The sequence below is a fragment of the Crocodylus porosus genome, unplaced genomic scaffold, assembly GCF_001723895.1.
Source record: "Crocodylus porosus isolate Cpor-Errol unplaced genomic scaffold, CroPor_comp1, whole genome shotgun sequence".
Lineage (NCBI taxonomy): Eukaryota > Metazoa > Chordata > Crocodylia > Crocodylidae > Crocodylus > Crocodylus porosus.
This window is the reverse complement of record NW_017728943.1, coordinates 112,145,273-112,171,509: the sequence shown is the minus strand read 5'-3', so window position 1 is coordinate 112,171,509 and position 26,237 is coordinate 112,145,273. Positions and strand designations below refer to the sequence as shown.

At 41.6% G+C, this 26,237-nt stretch overlaps 1 protein-coding gene across 1 annotated transcript in view; it reads right to left on the bottom strand.

Moving 5' to 3' along the window:
* WTAP (Wilms tumor 1 associated protein) overlaps nt 1-25,914 on the bottom strand; it is a 36,401-nt gene extending 10,487 nt beyond the window's left edge. Inside the window, exons 1-5 of the mRNA XM_019550012.1 lie at nt 25,676-25,914; nt 23,753-23,790; nt 23,607-23,662; nt 12,760-12,818; nt 9,251-9,378 (exon numbers count right to left, since the gene is read on the bottom strand). Of these exons, the coding sequence (XP_019405557.1) occupies nt 9,251-9,378; nt 12,760-12,818; nt 23,607-23,662; nt 23,753-23,782 (273 nt within the window). The 5' untranslated portion in view covers nt 23,783-23,790; nt 25,676-25,914. The remainder of the gene's footprint in view (nt 1-9,250; nt 9,379-12,759; nt 12,819-23,606; nt 23,663-23,752; nt 23,791-25,675) is intronic.
* Between the last annotated feature and the right edge of the window lie 323 nt (nt 25,915-26,237).

The following is a 26,237-nucleotide window of genomic DNA, read 5'->3' as shown; positions in this document are numbered from 1 at the left end:
GATACAGCCTGGACTGGGGAAGGTAAGGGAGGATAGTGTCTCTCAGCAGTGTTCCTCCTTCCCTCTGCCAGGGCAGGCTATGGCTCTCAGCCAGCCAGAGGAAGGAGGTAGGGTTGGGATGAGAGGCTGTGGGGGTGCGCACAGTGCCCACACCAGCCCCAGGCTTGGTTGGGCAATTATTTTGGTAAGATGACAAGGACCATGCACAAAATCTTTCAGAAGATACAATTTTAACAAATTACAGATTAAAAAACAAATTGTATACTAAAATAAAATTGAAAAAAATAAATAATAAATAATAATAATAATAATAAAAAAATAAAAATCAGACATCTTCTTCAACATTTGATTTCAAAAAATATTTTTTGTCCTGATTTATGGTTTTCTTAGTAGCATATATTGAGATGATTGCATAATAGCTCAAAATAGAGACTTACTCTACTCTCGTATATTGTGTACATATGAGAGGGGTATGCACATATGTGGGGGGGTAGGGGCTTCCCATATGCTAGGTCCAAGGAGCCAGTTGGGGTAGGGGTGGGGAGGAGGACAGAGACAGACACTTGCGGGAGAGCTTGCCCAGGCAATATATTCTGCCCCACCCAAGCTGCGGCTGTCCACAACACTCCACATGGGAGCGAGCCCTGCCCACTCCTGCCCAGGGCAGCCTGTGCCTTGCTCCAACCCCATATCCACTGACAGCACTTCCCTAGCCAGCACATACAGCTTCCCAGTGGCTGACTAGGTACTACTTGGCTCCTCCCACCTCCAGCAGCTCCTCCTCCTCCTGCACCCGCTGTGCCACTCCTGCTGCTTCCACCTACTCAGTCACCTGCAGGTGGCTGCTCATCATGCTGTGCAGGCAGAAGGCAGCCAGGAGCTGGCTCCATGCACTGGGGCAGGAGGGGCATTTATACACATGCAAGCCTTGCAGCACCAGGAGCTTTTTAAAGCACCTGGCACTGCAGCACATGCACTTGTATAAACAGCAAAATGCACAATCAGTCCCGAGAAAATGGCAGCAGCACACTTCTGAAGCAACACAAAGGTGTTTTAATCCAAAAGCACACTGCCGCCATTTTCTGTGCGCTGATGCTCATTTCACCATTTATACAAAACACATGCCACTCAGTGCCAAGCACATTAGTTCACATGCTTCACAGACTCAATTAAATCGAGTCTGCTCTAATGTGCTGGACTTCCAGTGAAGCAGACAAGGGTAGGTGTATAAAATGGCCAAGCTGCCCAGCTCCAGCTTCCACCTGTCACCTCCACTTCCCCAGACTACCTGCTGCCCCGAGTGGCACAGCAGGGCAGGACAGCTGCTGCAGCAGCAGCAGCAGCAACAGGCAGCCACACCAGGAAGCTGCGCCTGCTGGCTGGCACCAGCGTGATGCTGTCGGCAGGTATAAGATGCGTGCAGGCAGGGCAGCCATAGACTGGACACAAATCAAATGGCAGGCTGAATCCAGCCTAAGAGCTGCATTTTGCCTACCCCTGGGCTAGCCCTTCTAGCTGCTCACGGCAGCCTCCAGCAGCCCCCAGAGCCTGCACAGTACTCCGAGTGGCATGCAACCAGAGATGTGGGTTTTCTGGAAATTTTGGAATTTGAAAATGTTCCAATGCCCTAAATAGTGTGTGATCTGATTTAGCATGTTTATTTGATTTATATTTGGAAAACAAAACTAAAAAAGTACTCCCATGTTAATTTTATGTCCCAATAGCCACAAGTATTTGAACTGAAATATTTGATTAGGAAAAATATTAAATACAGGACACTTAATGTGGTTTAAATGTTATATTCAAACAAATTCAAAGTTTTACATGGAAATAAATTATTTTTATTGGAAAACCTGTAAAAAAATAACGACAATACACAATAACATGCACTTCCCTTACATTGTTTAAAATTTAAGAAAAACCGTGAAGGCACTGAAAACTGTTGGCATACTAACTTTAGCGCACACAAAGAACTGTTCATGATATGCTGTGGTTATCCATTACTCTACTTCAATAAAGATTAACTCTCTTCCACAGGTCATAGTGGCACCTCCAGTTTCACTGTCACTACCTATAGAATCACTTGCACTACTTGTTAGTTCCATTTCAGAATCAGATTGAGACAAATCTGATTCAGAACTACTTTAACCACATTATCTTTCACCAGAGGATAGGCAAGGGCAACTTATCATCACACTGCATCTTCTTCACCAATTGTGCTTCTGAGTCTCCAGAAGCAAGAGATTTTGAGAAATAGAAACAAGCTTAGCAGTGCATTCATTTGTTAGTCTATTTCTCCTTTTTGTCTGGATTGAGCTGAAAGCCTTCCAGTTCCATTTACAAGAAGCTGCTGTTGGTAGAATGTTTAGGATCCTTAGAGCAATCCTGGACAAGCCATGTGTTACAGTATCCTTTCTACCATATGAGAGGAGACATTCTCTGCTGCCCACTAAGTTTGCCTAATATTGTATTGGCATCCATTTATTGTTATTAATGAATTTTATGAAACAATGAATTTTTAGAAATGGAAAATTTTCCATGGAAAAATAAAGCACTGGAAAATTTTCTGCCCCATGTCTCAGCATGCAGCAGCACTCCCTGCCTCCTAGCCAGGGCAGGGAGGATCCAAGCGCCCCCTCCCCTTAACTCCCCACCATATGCTGAACAGTCATTATGTTCTATCCCGCTGTAACTTTTAGCACTTTGTGTAAAATTTAAGTTATAATGCAATCACAAGAGCCTTCCTGCGCTTCTTTACGTGGGTACAGGTAGTCTTTCAACTAATTTCACATTGGCAGCAAATTTACCACAAAGATGTTTCTGGAAAGTTTTTTTTTTTAATTCAAATAGTTTGGCACTTAAAATGAGAAGATCACATAACACCCCCTCCCCTCCAAAAAACAACCACCCCACAATACAAATTAACAGAGCATAATGACTGAAAAGACAAGCAGCTAAGAGTTAAGAAATCCTAAAAGTAAGGTTGCCTTCATAAACTTAAAGTAACTCCACAGTAAACATGCACTGAGAAGCTTTAATTTTCATCTTTGAGATCCTTGACTCATCCAAGGCACAGGATAGATAGTACTTGGGTAATAAGAAACTATTCAGTATTTTATCTTGTATTGTTCAGCAGATAGTCCCAGGACTCGTTTGCCACACACTTCCTTTAAAATAGCATTTCTCGACCCATGTCAGAAGAACATATGAAAGTGTTGTGAACAAATGTTAAAAATGTATTCTTTTAAAAAAGAAAAACATGAAAACTTGTTACTTTTCCCTTGCAGGCTGGCAGAGGGGCTGGGGGCAGTGGTTCATGACTGAAGGGCACTACGCTGGGAGTGGCCACTGATATTTACAGATGGGTCCTGGTACAAAAAAAGGTTGAAAACCACTGCTTTAAAAAAAATATATATATATATTTTCTTAGTTTCCTGCCAGAGCTCTGAACAATTAATTTTACAAATTTTAACCGTTGTTTATAATTTCAAGAAAAAGAAAAATTAGTTCACAGGTGACATCACACACTAAAATCCAGAAGGATTATTTGTCATTAGCAGTACTAGGTCCTTCAGATCCATCTCTTAACATTTTTACTACTTGAGCTGGCAGAGAAGCCAAAACAGTCAAGTTGGCTGTCATCCTCTACTTGGGTCAACACTAGAAGAAAAAAAGAAATCAGACACCCACTATGCCAGTGAGTTTCACAAATTTTATGACGGAACAGGAAAAAATTAGACTGTAATCTTAGTTTCCCATTCCAAGTGTAGTAGGAAGGGCAGTGTTTCAACTGACAATTTCTTACCCATTCTTCTCCCTCTCAAAGGCAACTTTCTTCTGCCAGTTTCCTTCAAATATATCTTTCCCCAGGTCCATACTCTTCTCCATGCCTGGAACTTTGTCCCAGTCACATTCTGTTCATCTATTCAAGCCTCAGCCATTGTCATTCAGGTTTCTCATCCCAATCTGTCCCTCCAGACTATGTCCCTAACTCCCTGTTCCAGGACTCTCTTGACTTGTTCATCCTTTTCCCGGTGCTTTTTTGCCTTACCAATCTTAGTCCTCCCACTTATCTCCTGTCTCGATCTACTTTCTAGTTTGTTTTTTATTTGAATCTAAAATGTGAAGCTTCATCATCCATGCTCCACAGACCCAGAAATAGGAGAACATATAAGAGACATTTTTTTGTTTTCTGTTTACAGTTCCAGTGCCCAGATATGCCATTGCAGCTACAGAAAAATTCCGGGTCAATACCAAGTTGAAGAATGTTTAACAGCTTAACAACAGTGAACAACAGCTTAAGCTTTTAAGTAAACCGGAGCATGTGCTATTTCTGAAGGCTTATTAATTTGGTCAAGATGGGTGAATTTTCACAAGAAAGGTAAAAGGGCTGTCTCTGATAATTTTCAAGTTCCCAAACCAAAGCCCAGGGAGATCACAGCATTCTGAAGAAGAGGCTATCAAAAATTAACACAAACAAAAACCATTTTTAAGCCACCCAATTTCCTTTGAAATTGGTTAACTTTGACTGAAAATTTCCAGCGAATTCAGCTAAATAGACTCTACACCAAAAGTTTCAGACAAGGGATTAAAATCTGGCAAAAAATTGGATTACGGACTCGTTTTAACAGAACAGGGCTGAAACGCATTAAAGGGGCAGTGAAATTAAATTTACATGGCTACAATCTGAGCTGCAACTACTGAGCAATTACAAAGCACTTAAGTTTCAAGGACAGTAAGTCAGGTATCTTTTGTGAGCAGTTTTATCAAAGCACAGAAGTATCATGGAAAATAAAAATGAAACAATAACACCTATCATATACCACATGACTTAGGGCAGTATTAACAATTACCATACAATTAACTGAAATAGGCTCTTGATATACTGAAGAATACAGATCAATTTTCTATTATTTATACAGGATGGTACAAGATATATCTTAGTGTGCACATACCTGTGACATTTTAATATTCAATTGTGATGAATCAATACTATTGAACCATAAATCTACCATAGATAATAAAGATTAGGAATGTCGAACTCAGATGGCCTGGCAGACCAAATGAGTAACGCAGGGCCAGTCTGTGGATCCAGAAGAACTGGAGACTCAGAAGCACAATTGGTGAAGAAGATGCAGTGTGATGATAAGTTGCCCTTGCCTATCCTCTGGTGAAAGATAATGTGGTTAAAGTAGTTCTGAATCAGATTTGTCTCAATCTGATTCTGAAATGGAACTAACAAGTAGTGCAAGTGACACAGGGCTGGAAATGTGGCAGCCATATTAGTCGTCATGGCTCCTGGAGCCTAGATAGCCACCATTCCTCCTATCACCAAATTGCCAGCCCCATGGGCAGCCCCACACAGAGGACAATATAAAAATGCACTCTAGACAGTGCCTGTTGGGCTCCTGATGTGGCTGGAAATTTGGCAGCCAAATGATAAACAGACATATCAACTGCCACAGCTTCCAGAGTCCTGATAGCCCCTGATTTTCCTGTTGCCATATTTCTACCTACAGGGGCTAGATGCCCCTGGTATAGACCAATTATTAAAGTGATACTAGTAAAATAATTAAATATATATTTAAGCAGAAATTGGTATTTCCTGAGTCTAGATGATATAAAGGAGTGATAAATCTAGTTGAAGTCATCTGAGAGGGTGTCATTCTAAAGTTGTACCAAACATAGTATATTGACCATACTGCCTGATTTCTATAAAATAAAAATGTAAGAGCTGTTATTTTGGTGGCCACTTCCCCCTAATCAAAGTGAGACAATTAACAAATATGTAACTGCATGCAACAGTTGAAACTTTTTGTTCATTTACAGCACTGAATATACCACTCATTTTTATTCTGTTTTGCTACTCTATCCATATTGCTTTTAAAGTACTTACAGAAATACCTCCTTTCCAGTACTACAAAACAGTCATCTCCCTCCCACATTTGAAGACTAGCAAACGTCTTGAAATAATGTATTACAAACTGAAAGAACAAAGCACCTGAAATAAAGGAGAAAAACTACCTTTCTTCATTGCGGTGCTTCTACTAAAAAGTATATTTGATAGAGCATGCTTGTCCAACATAAGGCCCGTGGGCCGCCATGGGGCCTGCCAAGCTGCCTTCTGAGGCCCGGTGCTGTGATGGGAAACGGAAGTAAACATGTTTTACTCTCATTCCCACCCTTTGTCCCTCCCCCAACCCTTCAGCAGCTTCTTAATGGTTGCTGAAGGGCTGGGAAAGGGACAAGGTTCCCACATGCACCGTGTCAGTTTGACATTGCAGACGCAGCGCATGTGGGAAGAGGAGTAGCCATGTGCCGCTTGGGACAGGATGAGCCCAACTGGAGCAGCAGGGGCTCAGCTGCACTTTCCCCCTACCTGGTCAGTCCCAAGTGGCACACGGTTTCACCACCACTTCTGCTAGCTGGTACTGACCTGGGTGGGTCTGTCCTATCCAGAGCAGCACACAGCTAAAGCTGGCTTCCCGCGTGCTACTGGGGACAGGAGGAGGCCGGCCAGGTCTGCACCAGCCAGCAGAAGCGGCGGCAGAGCCGTGTGCCACTCGGGACGGGATGAGCCTGGCCTGAGCGGCAGGGGCCGAGCTGTATTTTCCCCCTGCCTGCACCAGTCAGTCCCAAGTGGCACATGGCTCCACTGCCACTTCTGCTCCCTGCTGCCAACCCAGCCGGGCTCCTCCTGTCCCCAGTAGCACATGAGAAGCCAGCTTCAGCTTTGTAATACAAAGAACTGCAAGACTAAAGAATTTTGTGAAAAAAAGAAAACGCGAGATCTTTGCAAACATTTCTCTTGCATTTTAGCCAGAGAAATCATTAAAACTGACAAGACCATAATTTGCTTCTAACTCCTGATCCCACTGGGGGCAGGATACCAGAGAAAGGACAGGGACAGAAGAATGAAGCAGCAAGGAAATAAATAAATAAATAAATAGGGGGTATGTTGGTGGCTACAAATATAGTCTGTGGAAAGAGGTTAGGCTTTTGTTTCTCATGAAAGCAGACTCTATGAGGGGATAAACTCTTGAACTCCTAGGTCAAAAAAATCTTTTTACATCTTTCATGAAGTGCTGGGTGAAGAAAAACAGCTGACTGGATAAGAAAGGTCAATACAAATACAGAGCGAGTATAAAAAGGGAAAATAGATCCAAGACAATCACAAAGAAAGAAAGAGTGCTCTCAAAGGACCAAATTAAAAATGAGAAAAAGGAAAGAAACATAGAAAAACAAAGGAAGGAATAAGGTAGAAGTAGAAAGAAAGTAGAGGTGCATCGATAAAAAGATTTTCTTGGTCGATACAAATAGAGGATTATTTAACCAGCCGTATTGGCCAATACTGATCCAACGACCGATTTACAGGAACGAAGCCAGGCAGGGGGGAGAGCGGCACCCTGCAGGTACTTTTATGGAGGGGAAGGGGCATGGGGGACAGAAACAGTGTAGGAAAGGCAGATTGAGGCCCCCACAGTGAGGGAGGGAGTGAGGCAGCTGGCACTGCCTACCCAGGGCAGTGAATGGGACCCAAGGCTGAAGCAGGGAGCTCATCCAGAGGATCAGTGTCCTGGCATTTAAAAATGGTGGTGGGGGCATTTGAACTAAATCTTGTCAAATGAGCTTTAGTTCAAGCACCCGTGCCACTATTTTACAGTGCTGGGACACTTAACTGGCATGAAGCCAAGTGGGACAAGGGTGGATGTGGGCTGCCTGATGTGGGGTCAGGGCTCTCTGCCCTGCTGCCTTTGCCCCAGAGGCGCCGTATCAGCTGTGTATCCCCTGCCCACCCAGCAGCAGGAGGCGCAACTTGATGCCCCACTGCTTCCAGGCAGACAGGGGACACATGGCCAGCACAGAGCCCCTGGGGCAAAGGCAGCAGAGTGGAGAGCCCCAAGCCCACCCACATCCACCCTGCACACAAATCTCAGGGAGATGGGAGGAACATGCCCTCCACACATGCCTCCCCCAGGGGGGTGAATGCAGCAGAGGGGAGCTACCCCCCACCCCCAAACCCACGGACGAGCCTCTCACAGCTCCATCCTGCTCCCTGCCCCATGTCCTGTTCACCACCCTGGCTGGGCAGCACCCCCAATCCATACTGCACTCCCTCCCTCACTGCGGGGGCCTCTATCTGCCCTCCCCCATGCCCCTTCCCCTCTACAGACTTGCCTGCAGGGCGCTGCTCTCTACATTGCCCAGCTGCATCCCTGGCCATATGCATGTGTGCATCTGTGCAAATGCACATGATATCCAGGGGTCCCGGCCAGATGGCATATTATATTTATCGGTGACATTATCAGCTACCCCGGCCAAAAAAAGCCAACAGCCAATAACATTTTCTTTTACAGGTACGAAACTAATAAGGCACTGATATAATCAGCACACCTCTAGAAAAAAAAGATGCATTTAATACAGAGGAACTTTGAGAAAGATAGAAAACCTGACTTAAAAATTTTGTAGGAAAACACAAATAACTCTTGCATGAAAGCTACAAAATTTTTATCTATTTGAACAAGTGGAAAGAATTATAAAAACCTAGCAACTGAACTCTGAATACAAAGATTCACCTAAAAGTTCTAGCAATAGGGCATTTTATGCCTATGGCTCCAAGAATCAGTTTGCTCTCATATCCAGAACTGATAATAAAGTTAATTGCACCTTAAGTATAAATTTGTCCAAAATGTAATCACTTGATAAACTATATATGAAAATGAAAGCGCCTCAAGCAACAAGTCAACTAATATACTTGTCAGGAGAAGAACACCTTCATTAAATTAATGAAATAATTTAATGGAGTTTAAGCCAGTGGTTTTCTACTCAGACTCATGACACTTCTTGGAAAATGCCAGCTTTTAGAAGTTTTTACTTTTAATAACTGAACAATTCTTCTCTTGCAAAATACCTCAGAAAGGCCATAAAAAGCCAGAATGTTTTCACTACAGACCCCCAACTGAAATCTCTGCATTCATCTTTTATATCATGTGTGGTGTTTGCATGCCTAACAGTGCTAATACTGAGCAGCACCCTTAAAAGGATTTTATGGCATCCCAGGGTGCTGGAGCACCATAGTTAAGAACCATTGGTCCAAGTTAAAATATACTCTTCCAATACTGTTAAAATTACATTCTTTAGATCACATTTTTCATTTGAACCATAACTGCATGCAATATATGCTCAGACAAAGGCATATATATGTACCTGGAACATTTTGAAAAAAGTATATCAACTTTAAAATACTTACAGTACACTCTTGCATTTCCTGTTCTTTAGTTGCCAGCCTCATCACCAGAATATTTTCCCTTCGAGCAGATTCTTGCTGTTGCTGTTTCAACTTCTCTTCAGACTCTCTCAATCCAGTCACATCGTTAGCTAATGTGAGTGTTAAAAGAAAGTAAGCACAAAATTTGTAGTTCCCTTTCAAGAACACTTTCAAAACAGCAAGGGTTTTACAAAGCATCAACTGCCTACCTTACCCACTTCAAAACCAAGGAAAAAAAAAAAAAAGGGAAACATCTAAGGTCACAACATCAGGAACTTTTTGATATTAGAGCCACTACAGCAAGTTTTACATTTGTCTCATCAGTCCCCCCAGTAAGATCGTTTCTGCTAAACTTTTGTTGAAACGTTGAGCATTCATTATCTATAGCCTCATCTCGTAAAGCATCATTGTAAACAGACTATTTTTCTTCTCCATAATTCATACGCTGCCAATATCACGGATGTTAATATAGTATGATCGAGGGGGAATTGGCAACTAAGAAATAAGCATCACTACTATTCAATTTCTAAACAGCACTGTTGTAGACAGTACTCAAACTGGAACATCAAAACACCACAGCCATAACCCAAGTCATAAGGCAACTTGAGAAATGGGAGTTCGACTGCATTGAGAAGTTTCGTTTCAATGTACAAGCCCACAATAGCTTAGGCCGTGTGTAGACAAAACGAGTGCTACACTTTAAAGCGGGTTAAATGTTTTTCCACTGCTTCAACAGTGTTGTTGTTTGCATGTGCTGGAGGCAGACTGCTGCCATAGCAAACTCCTTGGAGGAGTTTTAGATTGATGCACCCCTAGCCACAGAGCAAAGCACTGGGCTCCGTGCAGCTCAGGGGCTCTGCAGGAAGCTCGTGCAGGCAGCCTGGCAGCAGCCCAGGAAGGCAGGCTCTGCCCAAAAAAAAAAAAAAAAAAAAAAGTGGCAAGCCTGATCTTTTTTTATTTCCACCCCCCTGCAGCCTGAGCTGCACAGGGGCCTGATGCTTCATTCCACAGCTAGTGCCCCATAGGACCACCTGAGCTGGGTGCCTACAAGCAAGTGCTGCCACTACCGGAGGGAAGCACCAGCCCACCCCTGCAGCCCAGAGACCGCTCCACCTGCTGGCAGCTTGCCCTCTCCTCCCTGCTGCCAGATTGGCAGGTAAGTTCAGGTGTATGCACTACACATGGCTTTAAAGGGCCCTAAATTGAAGCGGTGTTTTTAAAAACTCACCGCTTCAATTTAGGGCTCCCGTTTCATCTACACACGCCCTTATATAAATGCTCTGATGTGTCAGAATTACGTGTCAGATATGCATCTTGCTTCTAGGGAGCAGTAACAGAACTTTTGCCAATGATTTCACTAACAACAGATACAGGTAGAGCAAACAGAGGAGCATATATTTTTAGTATTTATCCTCTAAAAATGACAAGGAATTGAAACTTACTTAAATATGGTTATTATAACTACATGAATACTGGTTTCTGTTAATGCAAATTAAAGAAAAGCTTTAAAGAAAACCTGTTCTGGGACAAGGATTTCTAAAAAAACAAAGTGTACTGTATACGCATTATCTGCAGTAGTTTTAGTTACTGATCACTAGCGCACATGTGAAGTGACAGAAGCATTTTACAGTGAAAATTTCTGGGGGTTAGGATGGTATTATTTACAAAGCAAAACTGGAGTGAGTGAACTGTTTTACCTTTGGTCAAAACACCAATAAGCATCCAATCATTCAGGTTTTTTGTTTTTTAAAAGGAGAAAAAAAAACATTTTGAAGAGTCATTGACAGCAGCAAAAACGTTTGAGATAACTAAGTGGAAGGGAGCAGTAAAAAGCAACTTCCCAAATTAAGGAGTTATCCCTGAGTGCACAAACTCAGTTACTACAGATGGTATCTAACTGCAGAGGGGAGCTGCAAACCAACCAAAAGTTGGGTTGCAACAAAACAGAAACTAAGAACTACTGGGCACAAAGGAGAGAGGCCCTTCTTCTACCTGTGAAGCCAATTAATAAAACAACCAAATCTGGTAGCTCAGCATTTTCTAAAACGTGTTCAACTTTCCCCATTAAGAGTAGGGCTGAAGTTTCCTCTCAACTTCTCTTTAAAAAAACAATAAATGAAGCTACAAACAGACACACATTTGAAGATCTTCAGTGCTGTACAGCCTTGTGGCTAGATAGGAAGATTCTTTGCATGCCTTTCAAGCTCCAGAGACCGCAAAGGGTGGCCAAGTGAACAGCAGAGAGTGATCAGCGCCTGTGACCCTGCTCTACACCCTTGCTGAGGGGCACAGCATGTGGGAAGGTAGGGGGAAGAGAACACTGTGGGATACCAGAGAACCAAGCAACCCCTTCCTCCAACACGTCACAGAGCATATAGATGCTTTAGGAAACCTTTTAAAAGAAAACACTCCAAAAATGTTCCTTATTTATTAAGAATCATTTTTTAAATGCTTCTTTGGCTATGAATGTTATGCTTACTGTGTGGAATGCTTCAAATGTAACATCTGTCCAGATTAGAGAACTCTAATTACAGGTCTACATAGCTGAATTTATTAATAGAGTATGTTTAATTTAAATACACAATTAGAATAAAAATTTTTAGTGATATATTTTGAACTTCTTGGCTGCATCCAGGTGAGCACAGACATGCAATATATAGTAGAGGTGCACCAATACATCAGTCCATATCATAATTGGCACCAGTAAAAAGGAAAAAATTGACATCAGCAATTGGCTTTTTTGGCTGATGTGGCCGATAACATCACTGATGAATGCTGCACACACGTGCACAGCTGCAACATGCACGCTGCCAGCGTGGCAGCTTGAACAGCAGCGTCCAGCTAGTAAGTCGTGTGCACGTGCATGTGCGCACGCAGATCAAGGGCCCCATGGTAAAGGAGGGAGCAGGGCCAAGGCTGGGGCAGGCACTACCCAGCTGAGGCGAGCTGTGGGACAGAGTCACAGCTCCCAGGGGGTGGGGCACGCCCCGGCAGAGAAGGGGCGGTTCCTGCCACTATACACCCCCAGGGGAGGCATGAGGTGCATATGCCCCCCAGATTTGTGCATGGGGCAAGAGTGGGCTGGTGCTGCAGGCTGAAGCCAGGGATAATGCTATGCTCCTCCTGGCAGGTGGCTTGGGCTGGGGCTGCCCAAGTCTGAGTTCCTTTTAAGATTATGGAAGTTTGGACAATTCATTAATTTTCAACCTGCCAAGACAAAGAAAAATAAAAACTAATGGAAGATCTTCAATATGAAGAAGGGTGGCTGAAAGTACTTGGAAGAGCTAAGATCTACATTAAGGAGGATGCAGATTTTCCATGTTTTACACTTCACAAATATTGTGACCAGTGACCAACCAGGCAACCTATGTTGACTGGTTATCCCCCACTACTACTATTTTTATAAGGCACAGAAGTTACTTGAGTCTCTGTATTTAAGTTAACATTTATGTAGCATTTTATCACTTAAAAATGAAACAGGACTAACTTACAGTTAAGATCTGTATATTTGCTCTCCAGAGCTTGTACGTATGCTTCATATTGCTTCCACCTATTACAGGAGAGGAAAAGAAAAAACAAAAAAATTCTGAAACACTTTGCTAAATCAAAAGTGGCTAAGTACTCAGACTACACATGTGTGCTATGACTAAAAAAAGAAGTCACAAGGAAAATATGCAACTACACCTATAAATTTTAACCTATTTATAGGTTAAAAATAAGGAAGTTATTTTTAGCCAGGAAAAAGGTTTAAAACACTCAGCTCAAAGAGGAAAAAAAAACAACTTACAGATTTTAGAAAGACACTAAACAAAAATTACAAAGAAGCAGCTAAGAGGAACTGTTTGTGTTACTATGGACAAATGCACAATCCCTTCATCTAATTATAAATGCAGGGAATATTTTATTTAAATATATCGTCCCTCAAAACAATCAAAACATTAAGTTCAGTAACACTAAGAGAATATGAAAACTACAAAGACAACACAGCAGATGGTATGTCAAGATACTTACTATTCATTACAAATAAATTAGCATGCAATGAGGTTAAGAAACCACTGAGCTATTGAAACAGCTTAAAATTAATAATGTCTAAAGTAAACTAGTCAAATTTGTCTCGTTAAAGCCAAAATAGTCATTGTGACTATTAACGTTAGCCACCTTTACCATACCTAGGGACAACCCATGCAAATAATCCATGAATTCAGGGAGACGCACACTAGATTGATTTCTGATGAAAGCCACCAACTGAGCACCAAAGTTTGCAATAACAAAACTCTTGTTAGGTCAGAATCTTGGCCAAATTCTTAACTTGGGTGCCAGAAACTAGACTTCTGGACCCATAAAAGCATTCTGTTGCCAACTAAGATCCTGCCCTACGAAGAACTATTAAAATCTTGTCTTATTTAGCTTGGCAAACAAAGCGTTGAGAATGATCCCTCTATAAAAAGATCAAAGGAGTAAACACCAGGGATAGAAAGATACTGATACTGTTATAAGAACAAGAAAAGAGTATAAAAGCTGGCCACTAATAAGTTTAGGCAGGAAATTGGAAGCTTTTAACTTTTAGAGGAACAAGGTTCTGGAACAGCCTTCCAGAAATACTGGAGATAAACAACTGAATTATAAAATCTGATAAATTTATGAAAGTTTTTATATTGGGGGTAGGCAACCGCTGGCATGGGTGCCAGAGTGTGCACACATGCCTTTGGCAGGGAAGGCACCAGGGCTACAGGGTCACAACAAGGATCAGGCCCTTCGTGGCTCCCCCACCATCCTCCCCAGGCACGCCAACATGTTACAAGTTGAAGTTGTGGATGTTTTTGGCACTCTACCCAAAAACGCTGATGATCCCTGTGTTATATGATGCTACTGCCTGCAACAGCATGGAACAAGACACAATAAACAAGAAGCCCACTTTCAAACTTATGTAGTTTACTGAATGGGTGCCTGCCTTAAAGAGGTCTTATACAAAACAGCAAGGTTCAACATAAGAGAGTAGTTGACAATTATGAAAATCAGCAGTTTCAAACTTCTTCACACATATCAACAAAATCCTTGCAGCTTCTCCTTGTTTATAAATATGCAAAGTGTCTTCCCTTTTGCCATGAAGTCTGAAAAAAATATGCACTTTGAGGTAAAATTATAAAAATTCAGTTGAAAGAGAGAGTGATCCGTCTCCAAATAAAAATTTTAGTATGTCTGAGATCACTTCACTTATCTCCTACAAAACCCCCGCAAGAAACCTAGGTATTGGTAAGCCATGCTCTTACACTGAAAGAGTTTTGTTGAAGACCTGCTTCAATAGAAATCCCAACTCTGACTCAAGCCAGGTAGGTATTAGTTAAGATTTGAATTATTTTAATCTCTCAGTTCTACAAAAACACCACATCATATCCATTCTTGATCTTGTCTTCTACATCTAAAAATCAGGAAATTTTCTTTAGTTTTCAATTCCAATACTCCCACCACGCATCTTAAACATCTACAGTTAAAGAAAGAGAAAAAAATCCTTACACCCCCCCCCCAAAACCACCTTCATATGTTACTGGGCAAGCTGGATAAGACAGCATCTTTTCTGAGGAGAGAAAGAAACTAGTCAGAGTGTTCTTAGAGCCTCTGGGATGCCTGGAGTTAAAACATTCTTGAATAAGGAAGAACCCTACTGTACAGCCAATCTTCAATACTGCTGAAAAAGTCAAAACTCAAAAGCTAAGGAACACAATATCCAAGAATAAAAACTTTTCACTGAGAACATGTCATTTTTCAGCTTTTTCATAGAAACAATAATCCTTCCCTGCAACAGCCTCTGTTCTCTTCTCCAGGTAGAACCTGTCTGAAGCAGAAGCTGCAGTAAGATGCTATTTTCCCCAAGATAGAAGTCACTGAGACAGAACAGCACCATCACAAGATGACAAAAGCCTTTCCAAGAAAATTCCCCACTATAAAGACTAAAATGGGGACCACATGCAGCTTGCCATGATAACCTAGAGGCATGTCACAACTCATTATTCAAGTAATTCATTAAATAAGGACTCAAAAAGCAAAGCAAGTCCTGTGTCCTTACTACATAGTACCTGGCTAACCTACAGAAGCACCTGCGTATGCTATCCATTTCCCACTTCCAAACTAAGAAAGCTTATATCTCATCAGGGCACATCCCATGAGGGGCAACTCTCCATTGAAAGTGTTCCCTAAAGGTGACCTTCAACAAAGTTTGAGTCATGCACTGCTAGGCTACCAAGATTAGCATCTACAAGAAAAACAGCTTGAAGTAGAGATTAACTCAAAACGTTATAAATGTAAAGAGCTAGATTTCCTAGTTTACTTAGATGTATCTGCTTGTTTTGTGCAACATAAATGCTACTTTTTTACCACTATGAATACAGGAAAAAGCTAGGAAATAGGGAGATTCATTTAATTTCCTGTTCTGCATGAAGTGCTGTATTTACTTGAATATAAGATGACCTGGTATAGAAGACAACTGCCCAGTAATTAGATTCTATATATGGAAAGTGTATAAGTTTGTTATGATTCTCCAGGTATAGAATCTAATTGGAGATTTGCCACCACCCCTGCCAGCAGGGAAAATAAATCTGGGGGTCAGATAACACTTTACATCCTTTGCTGCTTCCTGCAGTCCCTGCCCCGCCCCCTTACAGTCAGATCCTGTTCTCCCGTGCACAAAGTAGTGAGGCAAATTTGAAAGCACTGACTTTGGAATAAACATAATTTACCATATAGGCAAGTTAATACAGGTACCCATCCAGAATTGATGCATTTGACCTTTCTTGAAACTGCTTCAAGTTTTAGCACAAGTACTCCATAAACACACTTTTATACCTACTTATACATCGCGCATTGTTTATTTATATAATAACATCATCATCAATTATAAACAATGCATAATATTAGTCTAAAGCCAAAAGACTCATGTTTTACCATATAGTTCACTGGGCCGGACCCCAGCAGTCAACAGCATTTCAAACCCTGATGATCCCAAAGCCCAGCACTGCTCAGTATGTACACGTACTCCAGATACCCCTTCAAAGGATCCATTTGTTAGCTACCACCCCACCATCCCTTCCACCATGACTGGAACCAGGTGTTCGTACCAGGAGTCCTGGGATCCTCCAAAACTTTATATGCAGATGAGGTGCAAGCCAACCTGTTCCAGCTCTATCTCATGGAGGGACGGGCCACACTAATCGTATGCAACAGGCTGAGAAAGGCACAACGGAGGGATTCTGAGTAAACTGTTTGGGGCCCTGCTTGGTGATGTTTGCCAGACATTTAAGGCAGGTGAAGAAACAGGGAAGTAAGGCACAACTCAGCTATGGGAGTGAAGAAGTAAAAATGTATTCAAAGTAGTAGCTCACCATGACTTGCACGCAGTCCCTCTCAGTGCCAACTCTTTCAGCAGGCACTACCAATATATCTTATTCAGATGAACTGCACTAATCTGTCCTTGTGGTAGGTTCTATGCTTGTCACCATATAGGTCTTGTGTTTTAGCCATGCTCAGTGTTGGCTGTATGTAATCAATGTCATAGTTGGCTTCTATTGCTGAGCACATGCTGCTTTTGGCAGCAGTTTAATAATAGACAACGTATTTAACAATGTTTCCTTGTATGCAAATAAGACAAGGGGATCCCCTCCATGCTGATTGGGAGAAAAATCTCATTTTATAGTCTCGTAAATGCAGTTCTTATGTTACATTAAAATCTAGAGAAGCCAACAGTAATCAGAGCCCAATTGTCTTAGTAGCAATACGCAGAGCTATAGCCCTGAAGTGTTTACAGTCTTAACAGACAATGACAGACGAGGTGGAGAGGAAATGACCTGCCCAAGGTCACAAACAGTAAGTCAGTGACAAAGTCAGGGAGGGAACTTGGGTCTCCCAACTCTACATGGTGTCTATTGGAAGGCTTGCATAGTATTCCTTATTTGAGCTGGCTTTTCTTATGTTTGTTTTTTTTTTTAATTTAAAACTGAAGTGCCTTCTAGTATCAGTATCTTTCTCTGCATAGAAATAGTCTTTAAATCAAGACTGGATAGCTTTTTAGAGGTTTACTCATACAAATTAGGATAAATTATAGTTGTAACCGAGTGAAGTTCTATGGCTGTGTTGTACAAGAGAAAAGACTAGATAATCTAATGATTTCTAAACTTAAAATGATTAATCTATAATTAGATAGATATTTCTTAGACTTAATGTCATTCTTGTAATTCTCTGAATCCTTTCCCCATTTTTCAACATCCTGAAATAATCCATACATTTGGCTTTTCCTCTGTCTTGCCCCAGTCAAAAAGTATCTTATTTATACTTGTCCATACACATTAAGGAGTGAAAAGCCAGAAAAAACACAAGCATTAAACAAAAAGAATCCTCTGAGAAGATGGACACTGTTCCATAACTGTTTTACTTACAAAAAAGAACTCATATCTACAAGTACCAAGAAGTGCATATTTTCTAGTCTAATACTATAAATCGACATTTTTGAAAGTATAGATCAACACTGACACCCATCTTTATCCACTACTAGGAGATGGACCTTCAGAGTTAAGACTGCTCTCAGGCCAGAGCAACAATATGACTGGAGTCAAGCAAATCCAGTTGCTTTTTCTTCTGCCAAAGAGTTTCATCATAACTCTCTAAGCAACCTTTCCCCAAAAGAGGATTTGGGACAGTGTAATGACTGAGCATGTCAAGACAGCATCCTAAGCAACCATTTCCTAACATTTTTTAAGAAGCTGACATCTTGGCCTTTCCAAGAGAAATGAGTTAACTTCAATGAGTATTCCTAGCTACACCCCCAGCCAAGTGATAGGTTTACCCTGCAAACTGCATCCCTACTATCCTCCAAAAATCTCAGCAAACAAGATCAGTCAAAATCTGCAAGACTGTGCTTATTCTGCTTATGTTTGTCAACACAGACATAAGCAGCGTGATCAAAATCAAAGTAGATTTATCTGCAAAGATTTCCTTAAACAGTAATCTCTGGCTAAGAGTACAACTCTATGGAAGCAAGCAGGAGGAGATGACTAACAGAGGAGTTCTCCCCCAAGTTGACTACCAGACACAAGATGCCAAGAGCAATGAAGCAAAAAAAAAAAAAAAAATGTATTTATAAAAATGACTCTCATACATCTACAAAGCAAATGAACAAAAATGCAAACAGAAAATCAAAACGGCAAACATACGTTAAACTATAATACATTAACTGCAACTAGATTAACAAAGCACCCAAACCACTGGTGAAAGTGTAGCACCAGCTTTAATAGTAATTATGAATACAAGGGTACTATTCAAGAAAGGCATGAATTTTAACACAGCATCCCTCAACTTGTTAAACTGTAACAGCAACAGCTCTAAATCAGTTATGAATACAGGAGCAATAATCAAAACATACATCAAAAACACGTTTTAAACAAAAGTTTCTGTTCCTTCAAGCACAGCTCTCATAAAATGACCCACCATGGTAAAATGGTATTTCCCTGAAACCAAAAATGCTATTTTAGGAGTGTTCCTACACGCACAGGCTACTGTAATAAACCTCTGATTGTTCCTGGATGAAAAAAGCTTTAGTTAACCAGACTGTTCATCTAAGAACTTTGAAGATATTATGGGGAAAAGTTTTAATCTCCTGCACAGCCAGCATTTTAAAATTTATGCTTCAGCTACTCAGATTTAGAAACAGACTTCCACAGTTACACATCTACCTGGCTTGCATAAGTTACAAGTGATTTGCATACCATATGAGCAGCACACAGCCAAAGAAAGAAAGTTTTGGACATACATCAATAATCAAGTAGAAGAACAAAAACAGGTATTTCAATATAGTGCAATCAATATACACCTTAAACATGAAGAATGAGACTACAGTGTGAAGTTATAAAAGGGAATGTAGACAACTGCACTGCATGGCCTGCCTGACTAGAGATTAATTACTAGGTGATTATGTTTGGGTTTGTAAACTTTCATCTCACTGCCCAAAACAAATATGGAAAATTTGATAATCCTAACAATTTTTCAAAATAAAAAGTTACTAGTCCACAAAATCTGCTCCAAACATATTAGCATAGCAGGTGCACACAAGCTTTATTCACCAATAAAAATCTACTTAGCCCAGGCTAATGAAAGAGCAGATATAGTTTGGGGGGGGGGGGGGTGCCATTAATCACTTTGAAAGTAGATAACAACATTTTAATTGAATATAATAGAACAAATTGTTCTTCAGCAATTTGCTTAAAATTAGATGTTTGCCCAGCATTTCTTCCAACATCATTTCTTCTCCCCTTCTGTCATGGCTTTTCTCAAATCTGTATCAATAAAGGGAGAGCAGCAAAGGGAAATGTAATAGAATGCCAATCTTTAAAAAGCTGAAGCCTGCAATTTGAAGCTTCTAACACTACATTAGGAGCAAGGAGAGAGAGAGAAAGAGGGGGAAAAGAAAGAATAGTACTGCAGTGCCCCTTCCTAAAATGAAAATCTATTGCAAAACCATAAGATCTTACTGAGATGCCCATATGCCTTTATAGTTTTGTCTGCTCTGTTTATAGCTTCCCTCCCTGTTTTTATTTTTCTCCATTACATTTGTAGGGTCAAAAGGAGTGACAGCGATTAAGATGAACTGGGTATGCAACTGCTAGTACATCTGCAGTCTCATGCAGGATGCAAATGCTGATCATGCTTATGCTACAAAACTTGTAAAGAGGAGACAAGCAAAGCCAATGTGAAGATGCGATTGCCACAGTAAGTGCTAGAACCTTCAAATGGTATTAGGCGCTCTGCACAGCAACAGAATAGACCTGTGTCTATAAAAAAAAACTAATGAATGGAGCACAGAATTAACTTAAGTCTAAACAGGACCAGACAATACCATTTTAACAAGGCACACCTGCCAGAAGTGCAGCTGCATTACAAAGCCCTATGTACACACCCAATAAGCTCTGAATCAAAAAACAAAAAAAACCTGTCTGGAACTTCTGTTAATGATTTACCTTTCAAAGATGTCATTAGATTTTAGGGTGCAAAGTCTATTTAGTTAATGGACATATTTATTTTATTCTCCATTAGAAATAAAAATATTATCCATAAACCATCTGAGATGCTCTGCATGCATACAAAAAAATAAAACTCTTAAAAGGCACTAGAGAGGATTTAAGACATGTTATAAATATTCTAAGAAAAGAATTCAGGTAAATCACTGACATTCCTGAATATTAAACTTGAATATTACCATTTAGTAAATATCCTGATACCTGAGGAAAAGAATAAGCAGAGAGACATTCAAAAGGAAGAAACCACGCAAAAGATGGAAGAGACCCATGCCAAAAGTGGAAGAAAATGTTCCTTTTCTCAGCCACTACGAGGGCATTTTAAAATTGTTCCAAAACTATTAGCTAAAATCTAAGGCTTTTTAAAACAGAAGTCACACTATATTTTATTATTATTAAATCATTGCAAACTTGCGTGGACAGTGAAATTAATTTACAACAAAATGTTGCCACTGATCAAGAAGTGGTCCATTTTATGAAAAAATTATAAAAACATGAAATCTAAAGAAGTTGATTTCTTTTAAAAGCAGTTGCCTCAACCAAATCATAATGCAGCAGTATAACTGAAATATACACTCCCTTAATAATCTTATATTCCAGATAGACAACCTGACCTTAAAACCAAACTTTATTTGGTGTTTACAAATCTATATTTATAGCCAGTTAGATCAGAAATGTCTTTCTGTATTTCTAAGTACACATAACTTTGATGAAGATCTGGTAAGAATTAACTTCTTAAGACTGTATGTATAATCTATCCTCATTTTCTGACCTACCATGCTATAAATCGAACAGCCTATTTATTACCAAGCAGTATAGCAATGATAGGGATTTTATTAAATCTTCAATTAACAGCCAAATATACAATTTACTGTGGACCCAATAAACACACACATGTTAAAAGGAAGCACTGGCAATGCTGCTAAACTCAAATGTCACCTAGGTCTGGCTAAATTAGTTTGAGGGGCAAGGATTTGTTGACAGATGTAAATGAGTTCATACCCATCAAAAGCTTTGCATGTGGGTATAAAAGTAGGTTATTTTTCTAAATTAATCATAATTGGCTTTTTATAGCATAAATAAATTAGGTACTGACTTGTCTATACTAGGAAATGATCCATTAGCCGACAATGGTTGTCAGGAAAAATCGTAATACTATCTTCCTGCATTTAAGTGGCTTAATGGCTAGTATATAAGCTATAAAACATTCATCTACCAAGCCAAAAGGAGCCTTATGCGCCAGGATTGTGCCTGGCACTGCCCCCTCCCTGCCCCACAACACCAGGATTGGAGCCCAAGTACTGATACTCCACCTGCATGCTAGTACTGGGCTCTCAGGTCCAGCACCACCCCTGTATGACCCTGTACACTGGGATTTGGCATTCAGCATGCAGGGCCTCAGGCTCCCCACAGGCCTAAAATTCTAGCAGCAGGGAGTGTGGCCACTGCTCCCCTGCCACCAAAGTTCTAGACCTGTGGGGAGCCCCATAGGCCAGATCTGACCTCCAGGCTAGGATCTGAGCACCCCTTATCTATATCTTTACAGAAAGAAATTTGATTAAATGCATCTCTATCGCTTATGATGTTGACTTTAATCTTGTGTATTCTAACAGCTAAACAATACAATTTAAAAGAGGCTCACAATGACCACCAAGAATATTTTTCTAAATGCACACCGAAAGAGGAAAAACGAACAAACAAAAAAAAACCACACAACAAATTATTCAGGTGTAGACCAGACGGCCTCAAATGTTTATGTAATTTGTTGTATCAGTTGAATTTACAGACCCTTGCAACCTGCCACCTTATCATAGTACAGAAAATGTTAAGGCTAAATTCTGTTTTCTGAGTTTCTAACCATTTTCCTTACTAAAGCAAAGGTTCAAAAAGCAAACCAATCAGGACAGGTATTCTAGCACTGATCCCACCCCCAACCCAGAAGACAGTAATCCACAGGACTCAGGAAACAAACTACTGATTCCCCCCATCTCCCCCTCCGACTTCTGGGTGATGTTAGAACCAATTTCTGTCTTTGAGATTAAGCACTGCCAGACTGCTGAAAGATGTCTTCTAAATAGCCACCCACAGCTAAGCCAGCAACATGACCTCCCTATAAGGATCTGCAGATGACCCAATGCACTGAAATACAGTACTTCTGTATTTTAATCTTAGCTTTTATATTTTAATCCTCCTATGCACTTAGTATTTTGGCCTTAGTTTACACATTTAAATCAAATATATTTACCCAACTCATAGAAATATAGTGATCATGCTAAAACAATTACCATGTACAATACACTAAAAGCCAACCACTATTTCATCTATTTGGCATCTCAGTGGTATCCTGTTCCACTGTGCTCGAACCCCTGAAAAAACAATTACATAAATTCCTTGAAGTTTCAGAACAGCAGAGACTTCCTATGCCTGAAGAAGGGCGACTGTGGACAAAAGCGTGGTTAGAACTCCCCCCCCCCACGTTGGTCTAAAACGATATCACATCTACTCAAATAACCTTTTCTGCCATTTATAAGAGACTTCTTCCCACTGATTTTTGTGATTTAGTCTTAAAGCTGAGGCTGACAACACACTGCAAACAGTAGATGTGTTAATATGCTTTTTTCAACGGCTCACGCAGGATGGAATAAGATCTCAGTCAGATGTCTATCAAGTGGAATAGGAGTTGGTCCTAAGCATCAGAAGTAACCAATGTGCCCCATGAGGACTTTAGTTTAGGACTACTCACATATAGCAGTAAACAATAAAAATATTAACTCTACATACAATTAGTATTACCTAATATTGTACATGACCAACGCATGGAAGTGCTGAACAACAGAGCCATCAAACCCAGTCTCTGCAATAAACCATAGCTACAGAGAGCCAACATTACACTTATTATCACCAACCTCTCCCAACAAGAGATACAATAATCTGTTCTTTGAAACAATTCATTTTGGAAACAAATATAATTCTTCTTTAAATTTCCAGAGAATTCATCTAGGATGTCATTTTTCTCAGTAAACTCTTTGATATTTCTCTCGTAATTTTTTAGAAAAAAAGGTAAGCTGCCAGTTTCTTAACTTGAATGATTATTTAAAAACTTACAACATAAGTGCTCTGTACAGCACAGAGCTATAATGAAGGTCAGGGAGGTTTTCAAGACAAGGACATTGCAAATGACAAAAGCAAGAGCTTCTAGGTTTCCTTTGAGAATTCCCGGTTAAATTTTGATTTAGAAAAAGCTACTGCTTTTACAGCATTAAGACTGTTTAGTACTTTACCTTAGGATCAGTTCATCTCTAGGCAAAACCTTAAAATCTGCTTCACTAAGGCGAACCTATAGAACAAAAACAGAAATCACGATTTAACTATTTTCCCCTGCTGCCAAAATAAAAGAAAGATAAAGTAAATACTGCATCAAACTTACTTTCTTTGGGAGTGGTTCTTCATTAGTCATTGTGAACTCTGAGAAAGGGGGGGAAAAAAAAGTTACTTATTTTGATTTGGTTCAGTTACTGTTTAAGAACTGTTCTGTCACCTATAGCCTGACATTACATTATGATCCAGTCAGTAAGGACAGATGACTGAAGTGCGCGTGCACACACACGCACGCGCCTGAAACACAGAGGCATGCCATAAAGCCACTCTGGGCTCACCCCCAGCAACTGCTCTTAAGTGTGTGCTCCAGAAGAGCCTCATCAGCAAGCTCCTGGATTTAGAGAGGTGTCTGTAGGAGTGAGCAGGCCTGCTTTTGAGCAAAGAATTGGACTAAATGACCTCCTGACCTCAGACCTCTTAAGAAAAGGAAGTCTTTCCCACCCCCACCATGGTTCCATTCGTGGACAAAAACCATGACCTGAAATTTTGTTTTAATCCGTGAAAGCTTTGAAAGAATTAGAGCCACATAGTCTTGACTTTACCAGCTGCTGGTAATCCTCTACCTGTTGTGGAATAACTTGAGATTCTTTTGGGTGACATTACAGGAGAGAACAAAGTGACCCCTTATATTTTGGTGGCCTTACTAGTCTCCACTATAAAACTTCATGTTGCAGCTACGTTTTAGTAACATGTCCAATATCCAAATATGGCCTTAGAAATCGAGCAGGGAAGTAGCCCCAGGATTAGAGAGAGATCTTTTGTTTTTTCCATCAGTTAAGATATAAACTATTGAAGTTTTTCTGTCAGCTAGCTTTGTTCAAGAAAATACTGGCAACACACCCAAGTAAAACCAAATACGGACATCCTAAAGAGCAATAGCCATATTGCTGCAATGGCACACTGGGAATACAGGGTGCTGCTGCATTAGGTAAGAGCCAAAGCTACAGTATATAGAAAGAGACCTTCTCCAGCTCGTACATCCAGCACATCACATGCCAGCTGAAACAACTGCCTACTGACATCCTGTAGCTCAAGTGGCAGAAGCCTGCTGCAGCACTGAAGATTTAGAATGGAAACCCTGCTGCTGATCCCCTATGAATAAAACCCTTTATTTTTTAAGACTAGACATTTCCCCTCAAAATATTAAAGATGTTCAGGATGCAAAGCCAAACATTCCGATTTAAGAGGTGACAGGTATACCTGACCTAGGCAACCATAACAGCGTGCCCCTGGGGCACGTGCTTTACAATACGCTGTTAAAACATAATTTTTTCCTGTAGGTACAAGGTCACTGAGTGCACAGGGTGAAAACACAGGGGGCAGAATTCAAGTTGCATGAAAAACTATATAATCTGACATTCCTTCACTTCCTGTTGCTTGGTTTTGAAACCCAAGTTGTTCTTAATACAGCTTGTAGGACTGTACGGTGGTGTTTTGGGTTTTTTTTTGGGGGGGGGGGGCATTGTTTGGGGTTTTTTGAGCATTAAACGTTCATAAATGTCACTCCACAGAGAGGCAGCAGCCTGCCTGCACCAACCTTCTGCCACAGACAGCAGCACTGGCCTCATTTGGGGAAGTATTAACAAGTTCCTCAAATCCAGCAGGGCTGAGAGCAGCGTGCAGTTAAAAAACCAACCCTGGATTTTTTTGCGCATGCTTTTGACAGTATTCGGCTGCATTCAGCAAGCTGAAGGAAAACCGAGCTGGAATGAACACCGTGGGGATCTCCCCCTCCCCTGGGAGCGAGGAGTCGGCAGGGGCAAAACCCCGCTATCACGGTGCTTCCTTGAAGGGAGGGGGCGAAACGCCCAAAACATCAGCTCGTCCTCCTCCCCTTTCGCTCCCCGCAACCCACCTCCTGCTCTCAGTATGGCTCTCCCCCTCCCGCCAACCGCCTCCGCACGTGGGGGGGCTACAGGCCGTGCACAAAATGGCTGTGGAGGCCTCGGCTCGGCCCGGGCGGATCACTCACCTCCTCCAGCGGCGCGGAGGCCCGGCGCTTCCCGCGCACCGCCTGCCCGGGCCCGGCCCGTCACATCGAGGGCGGAGCGCCCCCCGCGCCCGCGCTGTCCGCCTGGGCGGGCGCTCGCCGGTGCCCCTGCTCTTTCTCTTGCCCCCAACGCCGCCGCTGCCGCCGCCACCGCTCCGAGCCGAGCCAGGCCAAGCCGGGCCGCTCGCACCGCCCGCTCTTTATTTGCGGATTCTCTGCGCTACAAAATGGCGCCCAAGGAGGAAATGAGAGCCCAGCCGCCCCGCCCCTCCCCTCCCCACAGCGCCGGGACTACTTCCCTCCCCCAGCTGCTTTGGGCGCTGCCCATTTGTGGGGCCGTGCTCGGCATGCTGGGGGGGCGCGGAGGGATACGGGCGCCGCCGCGAACCACCTGCCGGAGTGAGGGCGCGAGTGGAATGACACAGGAATAGGACTGGACCCTTTACTCCCCCGCACTGGGGCTGGGGCGCCCCGCAGGAGAGGCAGGAGGGGTAGGGGTGTTGGTAATTTCCTCAGCCCGATGAAGGGTATTCGTACCCAAAAG